Genomic DNA, 19,279 nt, shown 5'->3' with positions numbered 1-19,279 from the left:
ACTCTTTGGGTGTGATCTGTCAACTAGTTACAGATCCATCAACCTGTTCATCAATGACCTGGAGTTGGGGTTAAACAGTGAAGTAGCCAAGTTTGCAGATGACACCAAATTATTTAGGGTGGTTAAAACCGGACTGTGAAGAGCTCCAGAAGGATCTCTGCATACTGGAAGAATGGGCATTAAAGTGGCAAATGAGATTCAATGTGAGTAAGTGTAAAGTGATGCATATTGGGGCAAAAAATCCTAACTTCACATATACACTGATGGGATCTCTGCTGGCAGCGACAGACCAAGAAAGGGATCTTGGGGTGGTAGTGGATAGCTCAATGAAGATGTCAACCCAGTGTGCAGCTGCTGTAAAAAAAGGCAAATTCTATGCTGGCCATAATTAGACGAGGAATAGAAAATAAAACTGCTGATATCATACTGCCCTTGTACAAATCTATGGTGAGACCACACTTGGAATACTGTGTACAGTTCTGGTCACCACACCTAAAAAAGGATATTACAGAGCTTGAGAAGGTGCAGAGAAGAGCAACCAAAATGATTAGGGGACTAGAGCAACTGTCCTATGGGGAGCGGCTAGGACGCTTAGGGCTGTTTAGCTTGGAAAGAAGGCGGTTAAGGGGAGACATGATAGAGGTCTATAAAATTATGCATGGTTTGGAGAGTGGACAGGGAGAAGTTTTTCTCCCTCTCCCATAATACTAGAACACGGGATCATCTGATAAAGCTGGAGGGCGAGAGATTCAAAACAGATAAAAGGAAGTATTTTTTCACACAGCACATAGTTAAATTGTGGAACTCCCTGCCCCAGGATGTGGTGATGGCTGCCAGCTTGGAGGGCTTTAAGAGGGGAGTGGACATATTCATGGAGGAGAGGGTTATTCATGGCTATTAGTTAGAATGGATACTAGTCATGCTGCATACCTATTCTCTCTAGTATCAGAGGACCATCCCTATTATTTTGGGTGCGGTGGAACACAGGCAGGACGGTGCTGATGCAGTCGTCTTGTTTGTGGCTTCCTAGAGGCACCTGGTTGGCCACTGTGTGAACAGACAGCTGTACTTGATGGGCCTTGGTCTGATCCAGCAGGGCCTTTCTTATGTTCTTATGTTCAAATAGGATCCTAACCACATTTGCCAACTTGCCAACAAGAATATTATGTGAAACCTTATCAAAAGCCTTACTGAAATCAAGATAAACTATGTCTACAGCATTCCCTTAATCTAGCTAGGTAGTAACTTTCTCAAAAAAAAAGAGAAGGTTAGTCTGAAATGACTTGTTCTTGATAAATCCTTGCGGGCTCTTAGAAATCACAGCCATCCTTTCCAGATGCTCAAGGACTGACTGTTGATTACTTGTTCTAAAACTTTTCCAGGTATAGACGTCAAGCTGACAGGTCAGTAGTTACCCGGATCTTCCTTTTTCCCATTTTTGAAGATGGGGACAACATTTGCCCGCCTCCAGTGTTCTGGCACCTCACCTGTTCTCCAACAATTCTCAAAAATAATGGACGAGGCTCAGTAAATACATCCACGAATTCTTTTAGTACCCTTCGATGCAACTCATCTGGTCCTGAAGACTTACAGTGCAATCCTAAAGAGAGTTACTCCGATCTAAGCCCACTGAAATGAATGGGCTTAGACTGGAGTAACTCTTCTTAGGATTGTACAGTTAGTTTTATTTAAAGAAACTAGGTGCTTATGTTCTACTCCTGTGCTGATCCTAGGCTGCAACTCCCTTCCCTCATTATCTGTTCTGTTTTTGCCATGTTAAGCACCGTTTGCCCCACAAGAGAAGACTGAGGAAAAATAGAAATTGAGCAGTTCTGCCCTCTCTTCATCACCTGTTACAATTTCACTTTCCTGTCCCCACAATGAGCCTACCACGTCCTTGCTCTTTTCCTTACTTTGAATATAACAAAAGAACCCTTTTTTGTTGTGTTTAGCATCTCTTGCTAGCCTAAGTTCATACTGAGCTTCAGCTTTTCTAACACTCCCTACAAGCACTGGTTATTTGATTATATTCATACTTAGTTATAAGGTCCTCCTTCCATATCCTAATGAGTCTTTTTATTGTAAATTTTTTTTTAAATCTTTAGAAAGCTGTTTATGGAGCCTCCCTGGTTTCTTTAGGCTCCTCCCATTTGTCCTTCTCATAGGAATCGTTTGTGAGGGTGCCTTCAATACTTCACTTTTAAGAAACTCCCACTTCTCTTGAACTCCCTTCTCCTTAAATATTTCTGACCATGAAATTCTACCCAGCATAATGTTGTTAAAATTGGCTTTTCTGAAGTCCAATCTATATTATCAACTACATACAGCTGTTCCCTTCCCCGAGATTATAAATTCCAAAATTACATAGTCATTACTACCCAGGATGCTTAGACTTTCACCTCATCAACCAGTTCTTCCCTGTTGGTGAGAATCAAGTCCAAGATAGCAGACCCCTTTTCCCTCTCCACTTTGTAGAAAATGAAGTTAGCAAGCCAAGTCAGGAATATATTTGACCTTTCATGTTTAGCAGAGTTGGACTTCCAGCAGATATCCAGGTAATTGAAACCTCCCCTGACCTCTGTGTTCCATCTCTTTGAGAACTTTGTAATCTGTTCTAAGAGTGTCTCATCCAAATCTTCTGCCTGGCTTGGTGGTCTATAGCAGACCCCCACCATAATATCACTATTATTTCTTACTCCTTTTATTTTTACCCAGAGACTCTTAACTGAACTTTCATGCTCAGATTCATATATTTCCTGACAAGTATACACACCTCCTTTACATATAATGCTACTTCTCCCCCACTTCCTTATTTGTCGATCCCTTTTAAACAAATTGTGCCCTTCAATACTAATATTCCAATTGTGAGTGTCCTCCCACCAAGTTTCAGTAGTGCCTATTAGGTCATAATCTCCTTCCTGTATTAGGACTTCAAGTTCCTCCTGCTCAGGTTCAATTCTCAACATGTCCAGTTTAAAGAATGGAGAAAAATATCCTGCCTGAAACCTTGAAGAGCCATTGCCAGTCAGAGCAGATGGTACTGAGCTAGACAAACCAAAGTTCTGTGTGCTGTAAGGCACTTTCACATGTGTTCACTTCATGAATATATAAGTTACAGTCTTTTAGAGAATGGGTATTTAAAGTATTGCTGTAGGTGAAAGACTGTGTTACATCCATTATAACATTACAGCCCTAGATATAGACTGCAATCTCAAGAACACTTTCCTGGGATTAAGCCCCACTGCATAAAACAAGACTTACTTCTAAGTAGACATCTTTAGGATTGCTTCCATAGTGGACTTAATAATTCTTTCTTTGCTTGGTTCAAACTATGAACCCTTTTGAGCAGGGGAACCACTGAACAGTACAGAATTACATGCAATTAGGCATTATTTTTGAGTTTGACCAACTTTGGGGGGGGGGGTACCTAACCAGGAAAATATTTGTTTCTGCAGGCCAGAAACAAATGGATACATTGATATGGATAAATGCATTATGTTCAAAGTGGTGTTATTTGATGTCGCTCTCAAAACATCTGGAGTATTTGTGGGTGTATAATTGATTGATGTATATTATCATTGAGACCACTTCTTAAATACTTATGATTTTATTCTTTTTCAATGCTATATATTTAAAATTTTCTGTGTACCTGTGACAACCTGTAATCTTAATTTACTGACAGTTGCACATAATGCTTCTCAGGAGAACATTTTTTTGTTGTTTTCTAGGTGAGCTTCAATCCACAGGATAATACCCAAGTCTGTGTTACAGGAAATGGCATTTTCAAACTTTTCCGATACACAGAGGGAACCTTAAAACAGACCAACTTCCTGCGAGGGGAGCCTCAGAACTACCTCTCTCATGCTTGGTTGTCTGAAGAGAAGGTGATTGTGGGCACTGACACAGGCAAACTTTACTTGTTTGATTCTGGAGATCTACGTTGGGAGACCAGTATTGAGCGCAAAGAGGTACCCATTCACGTAGAGAAGGAGGAGCCAACACAAGACTCAGAAAGGTGAGGCAGTTTTAAAACCATTTAGTCTGGAACAATCAGCATCATCCACAGGTAAGCCAATACAGTCCAGTAGATAATGTGTTGAACTAGGAACTAGAAGTCCTGGGCATTGTGTTCCAAACCTGACTTTACTAGCAATCTTGGAACACTTTGGTCCCACTGTAAAGTGAAACCAATAATGATCCATCTTATCCACAAAGTTGTTAAAGGAGAAATGACTTGAAATGTAAGACAATACATTTTAGAAATATGTATGTTGAGTGTTATTTGAGTATATACTTCTAAGTACTATTTTAGGGTTTAGGTGTTGATTGCTTACAGTGGAACACTAGATTTAAGCCCAATTTATTTACTCAGAAGTATATTCCATGGAGTTAATTGGAATTTACTTTCTAGTAAACAAGTGCAGAATTGCAACCTTCAGTCACAATGGCTGGCAAGAACTTTGCATTAATACAAAGACTTCATGGCCCCACCAGTATTAAGACATAAGTTTAAAATGAAAAGCAATTCATTGTACACAATGCATAACTGACATTTGGAATTGGTATGATTTCTCTGGTTGCTACTGATGGACTGATTTTCTTCTCTCTTTTTTTTAAAGCCTCATTGATTTTCCTGCTGCGAGTTCCCCTGAAGTCTCTAATGACCAAGGTTTTGAGCCTGAAACACAGCAGCAAGCATCTCTGCCCCGAGTCACTGCTGTTGCTACATATTCCAAAGGTTTTGCATGCTCAGCTGGACCAGGGATTGTTCTATTGTTTGAGAGGTCAGAAGAAAAGGAAGGTTATAGAGAGAGCCGAGAAATACGGGTAGGTAGGGGGTGCCAGAGATAGAAATAGGATGTTTGACAACTAGTGTGTACCTCCCTGTCTCACAGAGCAGAGTTCAGTAGATGCCTAAGACAGTTCACAATGAGAGGCTCAGACTGGAAGATGCACCACTATGTATGTATATATTAAGGTTCCTGGACAGTTCCAGGAGAGCTGAGTTGTATGCCTCGCAAACTCCTTAAAGAGAAATGGTTTCCCAACTATTAAACAGCAGCTTTCTGTACAGCCTCATGTAAGGAGATTGCCAGGGATATAGCTCAGTTCTCTTGGAAAACTGATTTTGGAAGGTTGAGGCAGTTTTAGTGATTTGTAAAATATAAAGGTGGTCAAGTGTATTGAAAGTGGGTGGTCAAGTGTATTGAAAGAGGTAAAATAAACTTTATTAAGGTCATCTTGCTGTCATTGGCTATGGAGATATAATTATTGCTCTACTCTACTTGAAAAGTATGTATGGAGGACAGTCATCTAACCATCCTAGTTTAATTCATAGATTCCACAGGACCAGTGCAGCAGTGACCCAAACCAATCAGACAAGCAGGAGGTTGTATGTATTGCCTTCAGCCCTGCAGAGGAGACGCTCCTCATCAGCACAAATAAGAACCAGATCTATATGCTTTCCATGGCTTCGGCTGAAATGAGTAGGGTGAGTGTTCTGCCTACAGAACTTTGAGCAGTGATAGGAGTTCTTATACATATAGCAGTTCAAATAACTATGATGCAAAAAAACTGGCAAAAACAAGTCAGTGGCATCAAAGCATCCATCTAAATATATTTTGGCAGTACTTCAACAATGTTGAAGGAAAATTAAGCAACAGTAGCAAGAACTCACATAGAACTCTCTGTAGCTGACATTTTTATGATATTTCACTAGGGGGAAGCAGCTCGCTTTGAATATCTGAATTGCCCATTACATTCTTCTTCTATCACTGGCCTGGACACCTGCATTCGCAAGCCCCTTGTTGCCACATGTTCATTGGATAAATCGGTCCGCATCTGGAACTATGAAAACAAGTAAGAAGCCATATTCTGCTGCACTGCTTTTGGTTAGTGTGCATGTGCATATGTTCCCAATTCCCTGAAGAAGCAATGTACAATCGTAAGGGGAAGTGTCAGCCCTATTCTGCTAAATAGCAATTGGTTGTATTTGCTCAGAAAATAGAGTACTACTAAGAGATGATGGTAGAGAGCCAGTGTGGTATAGTGGTTAAGACTGGCGGACTCTAATCTGGAGAACCAGGTTCGATTCCCCACTCCTCCACATGAAGCCTGCTGGGTGACCTTGGGCCAGCCACAGTTCTCTCCGAACTCTCTCAGCCCTCTCAGAGGCAGGCAATGGCAAACCACCTCCAAACATTTTCTTGCCTTGAAAACCCTTCGGGGTCGCCATAAGTTGGGTGTGACTTGATGGCACACACACACAAGAGATGATGGTTAGCTTAGAAATGGATCCTTCTGTCTACTGGCCAAGAGGCAAGATTCACATGTATTTGTAGTGGGTCAACAGGCAAGGTTCAAAGAGGAGGTATATACCTGCAGTAGGTGACAGGAATACTGCGTATGTTGTATACCGGTAACTGTAAGTAATGATTCCTAACCCAGAAAAATCAATATATTTGAAGATGAGAGACTTAGGAAGCCTGTTGACATTTTCCTTATTTTTATCATATATCTTTAGAAAACTTTGCTTTAGAACTCTCTAATTTAAATACATTTGTGTAGGAGCAGAGCCCTTTTAGTGGTTCTGCTTAGGACAAAATATTATTTATTTACTTCATTTATACCCTATCTTTGTCCCCAATGGGGACCCAAAGTAGCTTATATTGATCTCCTCCATTTTATCCTCACAACAACTCTGTGAGGTAGGTTAGGCTGAGAGTGTGTGACTAGCCCAAGGTCGCCCAGCAAGCTTCCATGGCTGAGTTGGGGGATTTGAACCTGGGTCTCCTAGATCCCAGTCCAGTATTCTAACCACTATACAACACTCGATCTCAAATGAAACATAAATATTTTAAGTTATGATTATATTTTATAGAAATCAACGGAAAGCAACAGTTTGCTCGGGGAGAGGGGTAGTCCCAGCAATTCCTGCTTCCTGAAGCACAGTGTTGCACCCTATCCTATGTGATTATTGAATGTCCCCTGAATTTCAAGAATGGCACAGGATTCTGCTTTGGAAAGAGGGAGAGAAACAGCAAAGAGCCCTTCTTTCTTTTTGCAGTTATGTAGCTCCAAGCCATTTTTTATACTGCATGAAAGAGGAAACCCACTGTATAGGATAGCTGGAGAAACCTGAATGTGGAATTATTATATTTCATCGTAGATCTCTCATGTGCTTTAGGTAGCATAAATAGACACTGAAGTGAATCAACCAGCTGTTAACAGTATCACAGGAGAACTGAGAAAATAGCTCTATAGGAAAACAACTATGAGTGGGATCAAAAGTGCCATCAGTGGAGCTTTGCAAATGTCTTCCCACTGAAGCCCCCTGAGTTCTTTGCAATGCTGCTTCCAAGAACAGGGAGCCCTGAGGATCAGTACTGAGGATAATCAGCAAATGTTGTGGGTTTCAGGATAACTTTCAAGGGATATAAACTTAACAGATAGGGCAGTTGGTATCTGCTCATCTCCATCTATCCCATTCATAAATAATTACTGAAATGGTCTAACATAAACATTCTAGCCTAATCAGCATTTTGGTGGAGAACAGCACTAGTTTCAGGTTTGCTGGGGAGAAGGCTGAACTGTGCATTAAGTTAGCACCTTAAGACTAACAAAAGTTAAGTTAGCATTAAGTTAGCACCTTAAGACTAACAAAATTTCTGGCAGGGTATGAGCTTTCGTAAGTCACAGCTCTGAAGAAATGAGCTGTGACTCACAAAAGCTCATACCTTGCCAGAAATTTTGCTAGTCTTAAGTTGCTACGGGACTCTTGCTCTTTTCTACTGCTGCAGACAGACTAACACTGCTACCCATCGTGATCCATGTGCATTGACTGTTATGTCTGCAGCTCGCTGGACCTGTACAAGGAGTACCAAGAGGAGGCATACGCGCTGTCCCTTCACCCTAGTGGCCTGTATGTTTTGGTTGGCTTTGCTGACAAACTCCGACTTATGAATCTGCTAATCGATGACATCCGGACTTTTAAAGACTTTACCATACGAGGGTGCAGAGAGGTGAGGAGTAAAGGGGTAGCATGATTGGGGACACAAGAAGGAAAGGAGGAGTGTAAATTGTGAGCATTTGGGAAGATGCCAGGGGCCGGGAGGGAGAGGAGGATTTTGTGATTGGTAACTTGCATCTGGGTACAGAAAAGTGATATGAATATGGACAATTGGATGCTACTTTCTAAATGATCTCCAAATTACTCTGAGTGACTGTTACTTTCCTAAAGATATTGCCTTATGTGCATATTCCTTCATAATGGTTCCTGCTTCTCTCTGCAGTGCGTTTTCAGTAATGGGGGTCACCTATTTGCAGCAGTAAATGGAAATGTAATTCACATTTACTCCTCTGCAAGTTTTGAGAATATCATTAACTTGAAAGGACACAATGGGAAGGTCAGTGAATGTCACCTATAATAGTAATAAATGTATGTTAAACAGAATGTATCTGAAATTCCAAAAGAACAAGATCTTACAAGATGCTGGTTTTGAAACTCTGGCATTCTTTTCTTTATTAGAAATTAAAGAATGGGAGTGAACAGCCTGTCCTCATTACAGCAGAAAGTGTTCCAAGGCCCAAAGTTCTCTGTTGGCAAAATTACATTTTGACTCACTTTTTACGAACAGAAGAATCAATTATTCAGATTTCTCCATTGTATTATAACTTTTGTTCCTAGAAACATAGAGCACACTACAACCAAAACAAAGTGCTTCTATGTCCCTTTGATTTCAATTGGAGAGCTAAACACTGGCTTAAACATCTTCTGTTGAAATAATGGGGCTTAAAAAATTAATTGTAATAAAATTAGAGCAAATGTTGATTACTTTATTGTAATAAAAATAGCTTGTAATTTTATATGTCATTGTAGCATTTTGAATTATGAAAACAATATGCATATATCTAAAGTGTGGTCCTCCTAAATGAATAAGAAATGTTGGTATGCACTGTAGTTTTAGTTATGAACTTCTTCTCTAAAGAATGGGTTCATCAAAGGCAGATAATCTATATTCTATCCTTAATTACTACACTTCACTGACACACAAATTGTGAATGTCATTGAGGGGTATTCTGGGTTCATAGCCAGTGAACTATTAAAGTAAAGCACAAAACATGAAGATTAGCAGAAAATAATATGTTTTGTAATGTTTTTTGTTTTGCCAAACAAGGTCATATGCACTTGGGTAAAAGGGACAAAACTTTATTAGAAACACAGGCAGGTGCCAGTCTTCAAGCCCATCATTGACTGAGTTGCTGTGATGTGTCTGATCATGTCTGTAGGTTAAAGCTGTAATTATTATGGCTTTTACTTATAAATCTTCACACACACACACACACACACACACACACACACACACACACACTGCTATCCTTTGCTTGTGTTGTTACAGAATGTTAATTCTAGTTGCTCAAGAGAGCAAAGGGTCCAGGGCAGAAGCAGTCGTATCCTGTTTTGGAGTCACTCACCTTCCACTAGTAAATCCATTACTTAAAAGGAACAAACAGTGCCTCTTGTGACTAATGGTCCACAGCCTGGGCTTCATGTATATGCTCATTATTTTCCCTAGGTGCGCTCAGTCGTGTGGAGCATGGATGATTATAAAGTGGTCTCCTGTGGCACAGATGGGGCAGTTTATGAATGGAACCTCCAGAATGGCAAGAGGGAATCAGAGTGTGTGCTCAAGTCTTGCAGCTACAGTGGAGTGGCGATATCACCTGATGCAAAAATAATCTTTGCTGTTGGATCTGACCACACTATCAAGGAGATCTGTGATTCCTCGGTCAGTTCATGCTCCTATGGAGTGGAAGTGGGGAGAAAGTGGTCCTATTCCTCAAATGAAGCCAGTGCTGAGCCCATAACTCTCAGTGTCTGGGGTTGCCTGACTTTTCCTCCTCTGTGACAGTGTCACAGTTATTTTCCAGTCTACAGTTAAATGTTTGCACTGTAGCTCGCTATATATGGAATCAAACACAACATTGTAGAACCTGCTGTGACTTCTGTCTTTTCAGATCTTGCGGGAAGTGCCTACTTTTGATGTTGCCTACACTTGCATAGTGGTATCTCATTCTGGCCGCATGGTGTTCACTGGAACCTCCTCAGGGGCCATCCGGTCTATGAAACACCCGCTTCCTCTGCAAAGGGAATTCAATGAGTATCCAGCTCATCATGGTCCAGTCACAAAGGTAAAGGCCAAATATACTTTCATCAGCCTCTGGTTTGTTGATTGCCCTGGCCTTTGTGTATCTCCTTTTTTTTTTCCTTAGCCCACAGCATCTGCTAATGCAGAGCTGCGCAATTGATATTACTAGAGGAATCAGAGATGGGCATTCAATCATACCAAAGTCTGTTGTGTGTGTTAAATGCCATCAAGTAATTTCTGACCTATGGCGATCCTGTAAATTAATAACCTCCAAAATGTCTTATCATTAACAGCTTTCTCAGGTCTTGCAGACTGAGGGACATGGCTTCCTTTATAGAGTCAATCCATCTCATGTTGGGTCTTCCTCTTTTCCTGCTGCCTTCATCTTTTCCTAGCATTATTGTCTTTTCCAGTGACTCTTGTCTTCTAATAATGTGACCAAAATATGATAACCTAAGTTTAGTCATTTTAGCTTCTAGAGACAGTTCAGGCTTGATTTGAACTCATTGATTTCTCTTTTTGGCAGTCTATGGTATCTGTAAAACTCTCCTCCAACACCACACTTCAAACTAATCAACTTTCTTCCCGTCGGCTTTTTTCCTTGTCCAACTTTCACACCCATACATAGTAATGGTGAATACTATAGCATGAATTGACTTGATCTTGGTTGCTAGTGTCACATCTTTACACTTAAAAATCTTTTCTAGCTCCTTCATGGCTGCTAACTCCCCCAATGGTCGTGCATTTAATCTGGCCTTGGAGAACAGTATTTTATATTTGGGGACAGTTGAACATTTACAATAAGCAGGTGGGATCCTTGGAATGGGGAAGCCCAGATAGTACAAGGAGCCACAGGACCGTCTTTTAAAACCAATCTGGAATGGCATAATAATCTGGTTGTCTGTCAGACAGGTTTGTAATTTTATAACTAGATAAGAGTTAAATAATTTTCCTCGACAAGACAGTAAACTAATCTGTCTGTTATTTCCAGGTCCCCTTCTTAATAAATGGGAACAATTATCAAATTAAGCCAGGATTGTGGTATAAAGCCATTATTACAGATGTTAGAAAAGAAAGGTGTCAGGTAAATCTTGCTCCAGCCAGGAATATTACTCTTGAAAATTTCATTAACATTGAAATCCGGGCTGGGACCCTTACCCATTTTAAGATTTCTTATAAGGCTGGCCACTTCTTTCTCTGTTATTGGGGGCCAAGGAGGAATGTTATCTGAAAGACTATATACTACTGTTCGCAGGCAAAGTAGATGAACAAAAGATTTTTTCAAAATAATTTCCCCATGTATTAGAAGCAATATGGCAGCACATTTGAGAAGTTACTGACAAGCCCTTATCAACAAGTGCCCAGAAGCCGGTAGCATTGTGGTTGTTAATAGCTTTTCATGATCCACACAGTCAAAAGCTTTGCTTTAATCTACAAAACACAAACTGATTTTCTACTCAAATTCTCTTGTGTGCTCCAGTAACCAATGTAAATTTGCAATATGATCTCTAGTGTCTCTTCCTTTTCTGAATCCAGCTTGAGCATCAGGCATTTCTCAGTCCATATATGGTAACAGCCTTTGTTGCGAAATTTTGAGCGTCACTTTAGTCAGAAGTAGTTTACCAGTGCCTTCTTCTGTGCAGTACTAACCAGGGTTAACTGAGGTGGCACTGCCAATGTCTACGAAAGATCATTCACCAGTGTCACTTTCCACTACTGCTGCTGCCCAGTAGCTCGCCTTCAAGGATTCCTCCACCCTCATCACCATTGGAACTGCCTGTTCTCTTCTGCTGATCCCTGAAGAGGGTGGATACATCTTAGTCTGGTGTCTCAGCTGTGACCATTCTGCCTTGAGTGACTCTGCTAGGAGTTTAGCCTCTTGACAGAGTCTAGGCCCCTTGAGGTATTGCTGTCAGCATCATTGACACACACAACCCCCTCCATCACGTTAAGGTGGCATCCGAAAGGGATCAGACCAAATTATTATGTATTTATCATGTCTCAAAGGAACTTAATGGGAATTGGTAGTTACCAGACACTATAGATTCATGTAGCAGCAAGCAGTGAGAATGGGTTCCATCCAGATGCTCCCCAACTTTCCCTCTGCCCTTGTTATTCCCATCCAAATTGAGCTTACTTAACCTGAGTGAGATCAGGGAAGATCAGCGGAGGCCTGTGTCCTGGCTGGGTCACTCTTCTCACTTGCTCGACAAGTAGAACCTTGTCAATCAAAGTGCAGAATTTTTGTCCAGTCTGGTGAGAGGAGGCTGTACCAGTTCTCAAGTCAATTATTTATTACAGTCATGGACCAGCAGAATAAAACATACATTAGTAGAGAGGTTATACGAATATATATACAATCTTACATTAAGGAATCAAGAAATTAGCTAAATAGTCTGATAACACCAATTTCTTGTTGCTGAAATGATGGTATTTTGCAGCAGAACTTAAATGGTGTTGAAGTCCGATGTCCCAAATCCTTTGCTTGATTTCAGATTTAGCTTTGGAATAACCTAAGGCTAGTGGCTATGAGATATCCAATGGATCCTACCAGTTCTGGTCCTGCTTAGCTCTGCAGAGAAAGATTTTTTCCATGGAGGGCCTGAGCCACAGTTTCTCCCTGTAGCAGCAACTTTACTGTACTCTCCCTTCAACTATCTCCTCTTTGGGGAAGGGTATAAAAACATGTTCCTGTACCTAGGCAACTGACTCAGCTCTGCAGTCACAGAGAAAGAATGGTCCCTCAGAGGGAGAAGGTGGCCAGGAGATAAACAAGTTTTCTGACCATTCCTCCCAGATAGAGGATTTTCTCCCTCTCCTCAGCAAGCAACAGCAACCTTGCAGTCAGAGGGGAACAGGCAGGTAGTAAACAAACTCAGTCTCATCCAGGCAGGTCTTCTCTAAGGATCCAGTCGCCACTTCTCTGACACTCCTTATTAAACTGTTTAGGGTGAGTGAGTGGGCAGCCCAGTTTTCCGGCAAAAACAACACGGGCAGAGCAAAAACTGTTCTGTAATGTCCCTCAGCCATCACTGAAAGTGCTCTGAGTCCCTCTAGTGGGAAAGCTTATGGCAGCGCAGCACTCATTGCAAGTTCTGTAGTCCCACCAAAGAAACCTGGTCAAACATCCAGGGGACAAAAATGTAGATCCTGCCCTGTATAAAGCAAATTATACAGGGCCGGACCAGAACCAACAGGTTGAAATTAAATCAAAAGAGTTTCCATCTAGACATTAGGAAGAATTTTCTAACAGTTAGAGCAGTTCCTCAGTGGAACAGGCTTCCTCGGGAGGTGGTAAGTGCTCCTTCCCTGGAGGTTTTTAAGAAGAGGTTAGATGGCCATCTGTCAGCAATCCTGATTCTGTGACCTTAGGCAGATGATGAGAGGGAAGGCATCTTGGTCATCTTCTGGTCACTAGGGATGTGGGGGGGGGAGGTAGTTGTGAATTTCCTGCATTGTGCAGGGGGTTGGACTAGATGACCCTGGAGGTTTTTCCAACTCTATGATTCTATATCAGGAAATTCGACCTTTGCCAGGGCTTCCATTTTTCTGGATGATATGTTTCAAAAACACTGCCTCATTCCCAAATTACATTAAAACACACTGAAATTTTCCAAGGCTGCCTCCTTTATGGCTGGTTTTCAGCTAGAGCTGCAGGCCCTGTTGTGACAGCCTAATGCCAACTGTGGCTGAAGCTCTGGAACGTGGACCCCTCCTGCAAGGCCTGCCTGTTGGAGATGCATTTTTCAGGCTTTTCAAACTTTTGGGGAAGGCAGCCTTCCAAGAACTCTTAATACATACTAAATATTAAAAAGTGCCATGCTATCAGCCTCATGTAAGTATGACTGCAAACTACCCAGACAAAGCTGTAGCTTTCACCCCTACAAGCCTCAGTGTAGAGCCAGACATCACACGACTTCCACTCCCAGGTTCCAGTGCATAGCCTCTGCTTCCATCTCAGCCGGTATTCTCCATGGAGAGGGTACCAGACAGGTCACAGGCAATGGAAGTCATGATGTTAAAATATCCGTAGTGGAGGGAGGGCTCTGAGAATTCCATCAAAATTGGAAATCAGCCTCCACAGACACAGGGGTCACCTAGAGCATTGGAAGCATTTCTCAAGTTTGTTCTTTCTGTGAGATCCAGGTCCCCAGCGAAACATGCGCTGGTTTTCCAAGCAGAGTAGGTGTCCATTATATTAAAAGGGCAGGTACTTTATATATTTTTATTATGGCCAAAGAATGACCAGTGGAAGCCACACGGGACCTCCAGTGTCTGCACGAATTTGTACAGCAATGCAAGCTCAAGATGAAGACCCTAAATACATTTGGGGAGGCCTTGCGTCAAGGAGACTTCCTTTTCAATTGGCCTGACCTGTCTTCAATTGACATCTGAACACAGTCAGTTTATTATCCCTCTCTCCATCTGTTGTCATGCTGGAATTGCAAGGGAAAGAGCAGTGCCTCTTACTCACCAAGACCACAGCTAATGGGACATGATGTATTCCACACGAACCAGTGCATTTGTCATTGCAAGCTTTGGGAGTTCCCAGCCAGGATAGTAGGGTTTATTTTAAAATCGGCTGCCTGAATAACGGTTCAGCACAAGCAACCCGTGTTATCCTCTCCTTGGAGAGTCCACCCCCCCCCCTTTACAGCATACAGTCTTCTTACTAGCATACTGTTTCTACAAGAATCTGCCTCTAATAAAAAGCCTCGAAGGCAAGGGAAGGCCACCCCTGGCATGCATGCCAAGCAGCAGCATGCCAGTCCATTCTGCTCAGTGGGCTGGACTGTTTCTGCACCCAAGAGGCTGAGGTGAGTATTAGCAGCGCTGCTGGGGATCAGCTTGCTTCCAGTGTGTCTGCCCAAGTACAACACGCCTCCCTTCCCTGCCCCCTCATTTTGTTTGCTGGCACAGGGGCACCACAGCATTTTCACAGGTAGACAGCGCAGGGTTGTTGTTGTTTTTGGCACCCAGACAAAAAGGGGTGCCTATCCTTGTCTAAGGTTCCGAAATAATCCTGAAAGCAGAAATAAGAGATCTCAGAGTTCACTATGCCTCTTTTTATTTTCTCCCAGATGTCTGTTACTTTTGATGACCAGTTCCTTCTAACATCTGCAGAGGATGGCTGTCTGGTTATCTGGAAAATATATGATAAAGAAGGCAGGGGGCTGAAAAGGGAGAGAGATGTGCCATACTCTGATGAGGTGCTGATCACTAGAACAGACATGGAAGAGAAGGTCAGTGCAGAACATGAGTGCTGTTTTGGTGCTGTTTCAAGTATGCATTTGAAGCCACACAATATTCTTCAAGTGGAAAATGTCTGGATAGCAATTAGTCTCAGTATGGTCCAGGTCTTCATATAGGTAGCAAGCACCATTACCGTAACAGAGAGAGTACTAGGATGAAGTGTACAGTGCAGGATTGAGTCATGACAAACATGACTGCCTCTTTCCCCATGAGCCTGGGCAGATCCCATGGTCTTCTCACCAAGGCCCACTTTCAGTTCTTTCTCTGAGAGAGGGGAAAGGCAGATTCAGCCCAGGCCAGAATGTTTTCTTTGGCTACTCTGTTCCTTTGGAGCAGGATGCCAGACTACATTAGGCGAACTGTTTTAGGAGGATCTTTGGCTGCATGTTAGTCTTATATTTGATTATGTTAGTGACAGGTGATGCTTATTCATGTTAAATCAATAAAGCTTAGCTCTTGAGCCATATTGCTTCAGATCTCTGAGGGTGGTTTCATGTGACATGGAGGCAAACATGCTTGTGCCTGTGCTCAGAATCACACATGTGCTGGCTGTTTTGCTTGTACCTGTAAGCATGCAATGTGAGAAGTAATCCTGCAAGACATTTCTGACACAACAGTATCTACAGAAGTCTCTTTGTATTTCATGGGGTAATTATTATACTTGAATATTTATTCATTAACTCTTTCACTAACACTCCTATAATCCCTTGCCCTGCAGACTCAGATCATGTTAGAACTGAAAACTCGGGTAGAGGAGCTGAAGATGGAAAATGAGTACCAGCTACGCCTCAAGGACATGAATTATAATGAAAAGATTAAGGAATTAACTGATAAATTCATCCAGGAAATGGAATCACTGAAAACCAAAAACCAGGCAAGGGATAATGACACATGCCAAGGCATCTCTTAATGCTGTTGTATCTCCTTTCAATTACCCTGCCCTTTCCTACCATCCAAGCTCTTGTAGGATTTAAAGGCATCATTTCTGTATTTTTCAGGTTTTCAAAACAGAGAAAGAAAAGCAGGAAATACAGCACCAGGAACAGCTTGCAGATCTAATAGAGAAGCAGTCAAGGGAGGTGCAAGACTTAGGTTAGGAGAGCCATAAATAATTCTGCCTCTAAGATGTGAAAAAGGGCTTTGGTCCTCATGATAAAAGAAAAAGCAAGCAAGCAAATACAAATAAACCTTTCAGACTTTCATCTATATTTAATCTGTAGTGCTGGAGAAGTCACTGCATAATCTGAATCTAAATAGCCGTGTTGGGAATAATTTGCTGTGAACAGAATTGATTGATTTTTACCTTGTAAATATGCCAGTGAAGCTGAGAAGAAAGGGAAGACCTAATAAACAAAGATGCAAAGAGCACTTGCTTTGCAGACATGCTCTGAGATAAAGTTTGATGATTTGGGGGTTCTTCAAAGCATCCTGTCCTTTCAAGCTACCCAGAACCAATGGTTAAGCTTTTAGTTCTTGCCACCTATCTGTCATACTGAACAAATTACCTGGAAAGATTTCACAAATGATGTAGTCATCATAACCAAAGCATCAGTGTTTATGCAGGATTGTCATATACTACATTGTTTGGTGGGGGGATTCTCCCACACTTATGGCATTGCTCCAAAGAGCCAAAATATTGAACTGGAAATTCTTGTGTAAACATAAATACACGATTAACAGAAATACAACTTCGAAGCTAGTAGTGATCTATGAAAAATGTGAGTGAGAGTTCAGTGATGTAGGCCTCACAAGGACAAACGCAGATGAGGGAGGGTTAAGAATGTTCCCCTGTTGCTTCTTGAAGGCTAAAGATAGTACCTGGAGAAGGCAATATACCTTACCACTCTGTAAGGTGCTTTTTCTTTTTCTTTTTCTCCTCTGGTCAGAATCTGGCAACAACCAGAAACTGCTGCTAGAATATGAAAAGTACCAAGAGCTGCAAATGAAATCCCAGCGAATGCAGGAAGAGTATGAGAAGCAGCTGCATGAAATGGAAGAGAACAAGAGCCAGGCACTGGAAGAGCTGACAGAATATTATGAAGCGAAGCTGCTTGAGAGAACAACCTTGTTGGAGGAGGTATTTTGTTTTAAGTTGGGGCTAAATCAAGCCAGGAGTCCTTTCCGAGCCCATGGAGACTGAGAAAATGAGCCCAGCTGGAACATACAGCTTTCACAAGCCAGTGAAAGTTTTTATCTCTGATAATGAAGCAGAGCAAACAGGAAAATAGACTTCCCACTACTGTTTGAAGTTAGTAATGACAACGGTCCCCAGATCTTTGGCCTTCTTTCGTTAGTATCAGAATTCTTCACCTATCCCCCTTCCAGGTTAGAAATCCTTCAGACAGGGCAGACAGGCCTAATTCTAAAAGAGCTCCAAGCATGTAGGGCCACACTACACAATATGGCTGACGTGTGCCAGATCACAGCTGTGTGACTGGGCTCCCAGTCAGATATACATCAGGGGGAATTTAGCATAAAATGCACTCATTCACTCAGCGCCGTCAGGAAGCACTGCAAGGGGAGACAAGGAACTTCCATTTTCCTTCCCACTCCACCTTTGCCAGCCAAAAGAGAGTGTGTGGGTTTTTTCTCTGGCTCCGTATGCCAAAATGGATGAAAAGTCCCCTCTTCCTTTTGGCTGGCCAAAGTTTGGTAGAAAGGAAACAGGAAGCTCCTTCTCTCCCCTTGCAATACTCCCTTGCAGCTCTGAGTGAATGAGCACTTTTTAAGGTGAGTTCCCAATGTCTACCTCTGACTGGGAGTCCAGGCATGCACCCATGACCCAGCATGTATTGGATGCATCATATAGTTACTCCCTTAGTTGCTGTATGACTAGTGTCATCCTTTGCCAACTAGTGAGGTGTGCCAACTGCAGTGGCTGAAGAAAGATCTCACACAGCAATCATAGAGATCTTACACCAAGTTTCCAAAGTTGATCACTTCAATCATACTTTCTCACTTACAACAGTGCACTGGTCCAGTCTTGCTAAAGAATCCTTCCTACAGTAAGTGACAGCTCCATATTCTCATTTTTTCCATCCCAGGAGTGGTATAACAAGATATCTAGCTCTTATCTACCACATTCTATCACATTTTTATACCACCCTGCCTCCAAGGAGCTCAGGACAGAGTGTATGAGGCACCTGCCCATTGTTTTGTCCTTACCGTGACCCTGTGAGTAGGTTAGGCTGAGACTGGCCCAAAATCACCCATTGAGCATCATGGCTAAGTGGGGATTTGAACACAGTCCTATTCTCACATGCTAATTGCTACACCATAATAGCTCTCAGTGGTTCAGTACTGTTGGCAATAACCTTTCCATAAGCACATGTTCCTTTTAGAGCTTGGTTCTGAGCCTCCCCCAATACTAATTTCCTGGTCTCCTCCTGACTTGCAATAGGGCTTGGCACTGTAGTAACACATTCAGTTGTTTGAATTGGACTCTTTATCCTAAGACATCGATCATTATGATCTGCAGCAGTGTGACACCATATTGCTTCCTTGGGCACCAGTCACCTAAGTTTTTTTGTCTTGCCACCCTGGGACCATCCTTAGTACTTCATCTTGATTCACAGCAAGATTGTCCAAGCTCCTTTCAGTTCTCCCTCTTTTGCCCTTCCTTACCATTCAGGCTCAGGATGATGCAAGACAGCAACTTCGGGAATTTGAGGAAACTAAAAAACAGATTGAAGAAGACGAAGATCGAGAAATTCAAGACATTAAAATTAAATATGAGAGGCGGCTTCGGGAGGAAAGAGAATCCAACCTACGGCTAAAGGGGGAGACAGGAATAATGAGGAAGAAGGTATGCTCAGCTTTCTCACTCATAGTTTATATGTATTTATTTACTTGGAGATTTATATACCATTGCCAAGAAA

The 19,279-nt window shown here is 42.0% G+C and overlaps 1 protein-coding gene across 1 annotated transcript in view; it reads left to right on the top strand.

Annotated features, from left to right (window-relative positions):
* The window catches only part of CFAP57 (cilia and flagella associated protein 57), a 29,485-nt gene that overhangs the window by 3,295 nt on the left and 6,911 nt on the right, over positions 1–19,279 (top strand). The window contains exons 3-15 of the mRNA XM_056844184.1: positions 3,729–4,015; positions 4,620–4,827; positions 5,339–5,491; positions 5,720–5,859; positions 7,856–8,021; positions 8,292–8,405; positions 9,576–9,788; positions 10,018–10,191; positions 15,230–15,391; positions 16,120–16,275; positions 16,400–16,493; positions 17,288–17,478; positions 19,033–19,206. Coding sequence (XP_056700162.1) covers positions 3,729–4,015; positions 4,620–4,827; positions 5,339–5,491; positions 5,720–5,859; positions 7,856–8,021; positions 8,292–8,405; positions 9,576–9,788; positions 10,018–10,191; positions 15,230–15,391; positions 16,120–16,275; positions 16,400–16,493; positions 17,288–17,478; positions 19,033–19,206 — 2,232 coding nt within the window. The remainder of the gene's footprint in view (positions 1–3,728; positions 4,016–4,619; positions 4,828–5,338; positions 5,492–5,719; positions 5,860–7,855; positions 8,022–8,291; positions 8,406–9,575; positions 9,789–10,017; positions 10,192–15,229; positions 15,392–16,119; positions 16,276–16,399; positions 16,494–17,287; positions 17,479–19,032; positions 19,207–19,279) is intronic.

The sequence above is a fragment of the Euleptes europaea genome, chromosome 2 (genome assembly GCF_029931775.1).
Source record: "Euleptes europaea isolate rEulEur1 chromosome 2, rEulEur1.hap1, whole genome shotgun sequence".
NCBI classification, from domain to species: Eukaryota; Metazoa; Chordata; class Lepidosauria; order Squamata; family Sphaerodactylidae; genus Euleptes; species Euleptes europaea.
Note: the sequence above shows the minus strand (reverse complement) of the source record. Positions and strands in the feature narration are given on the sequence as shown.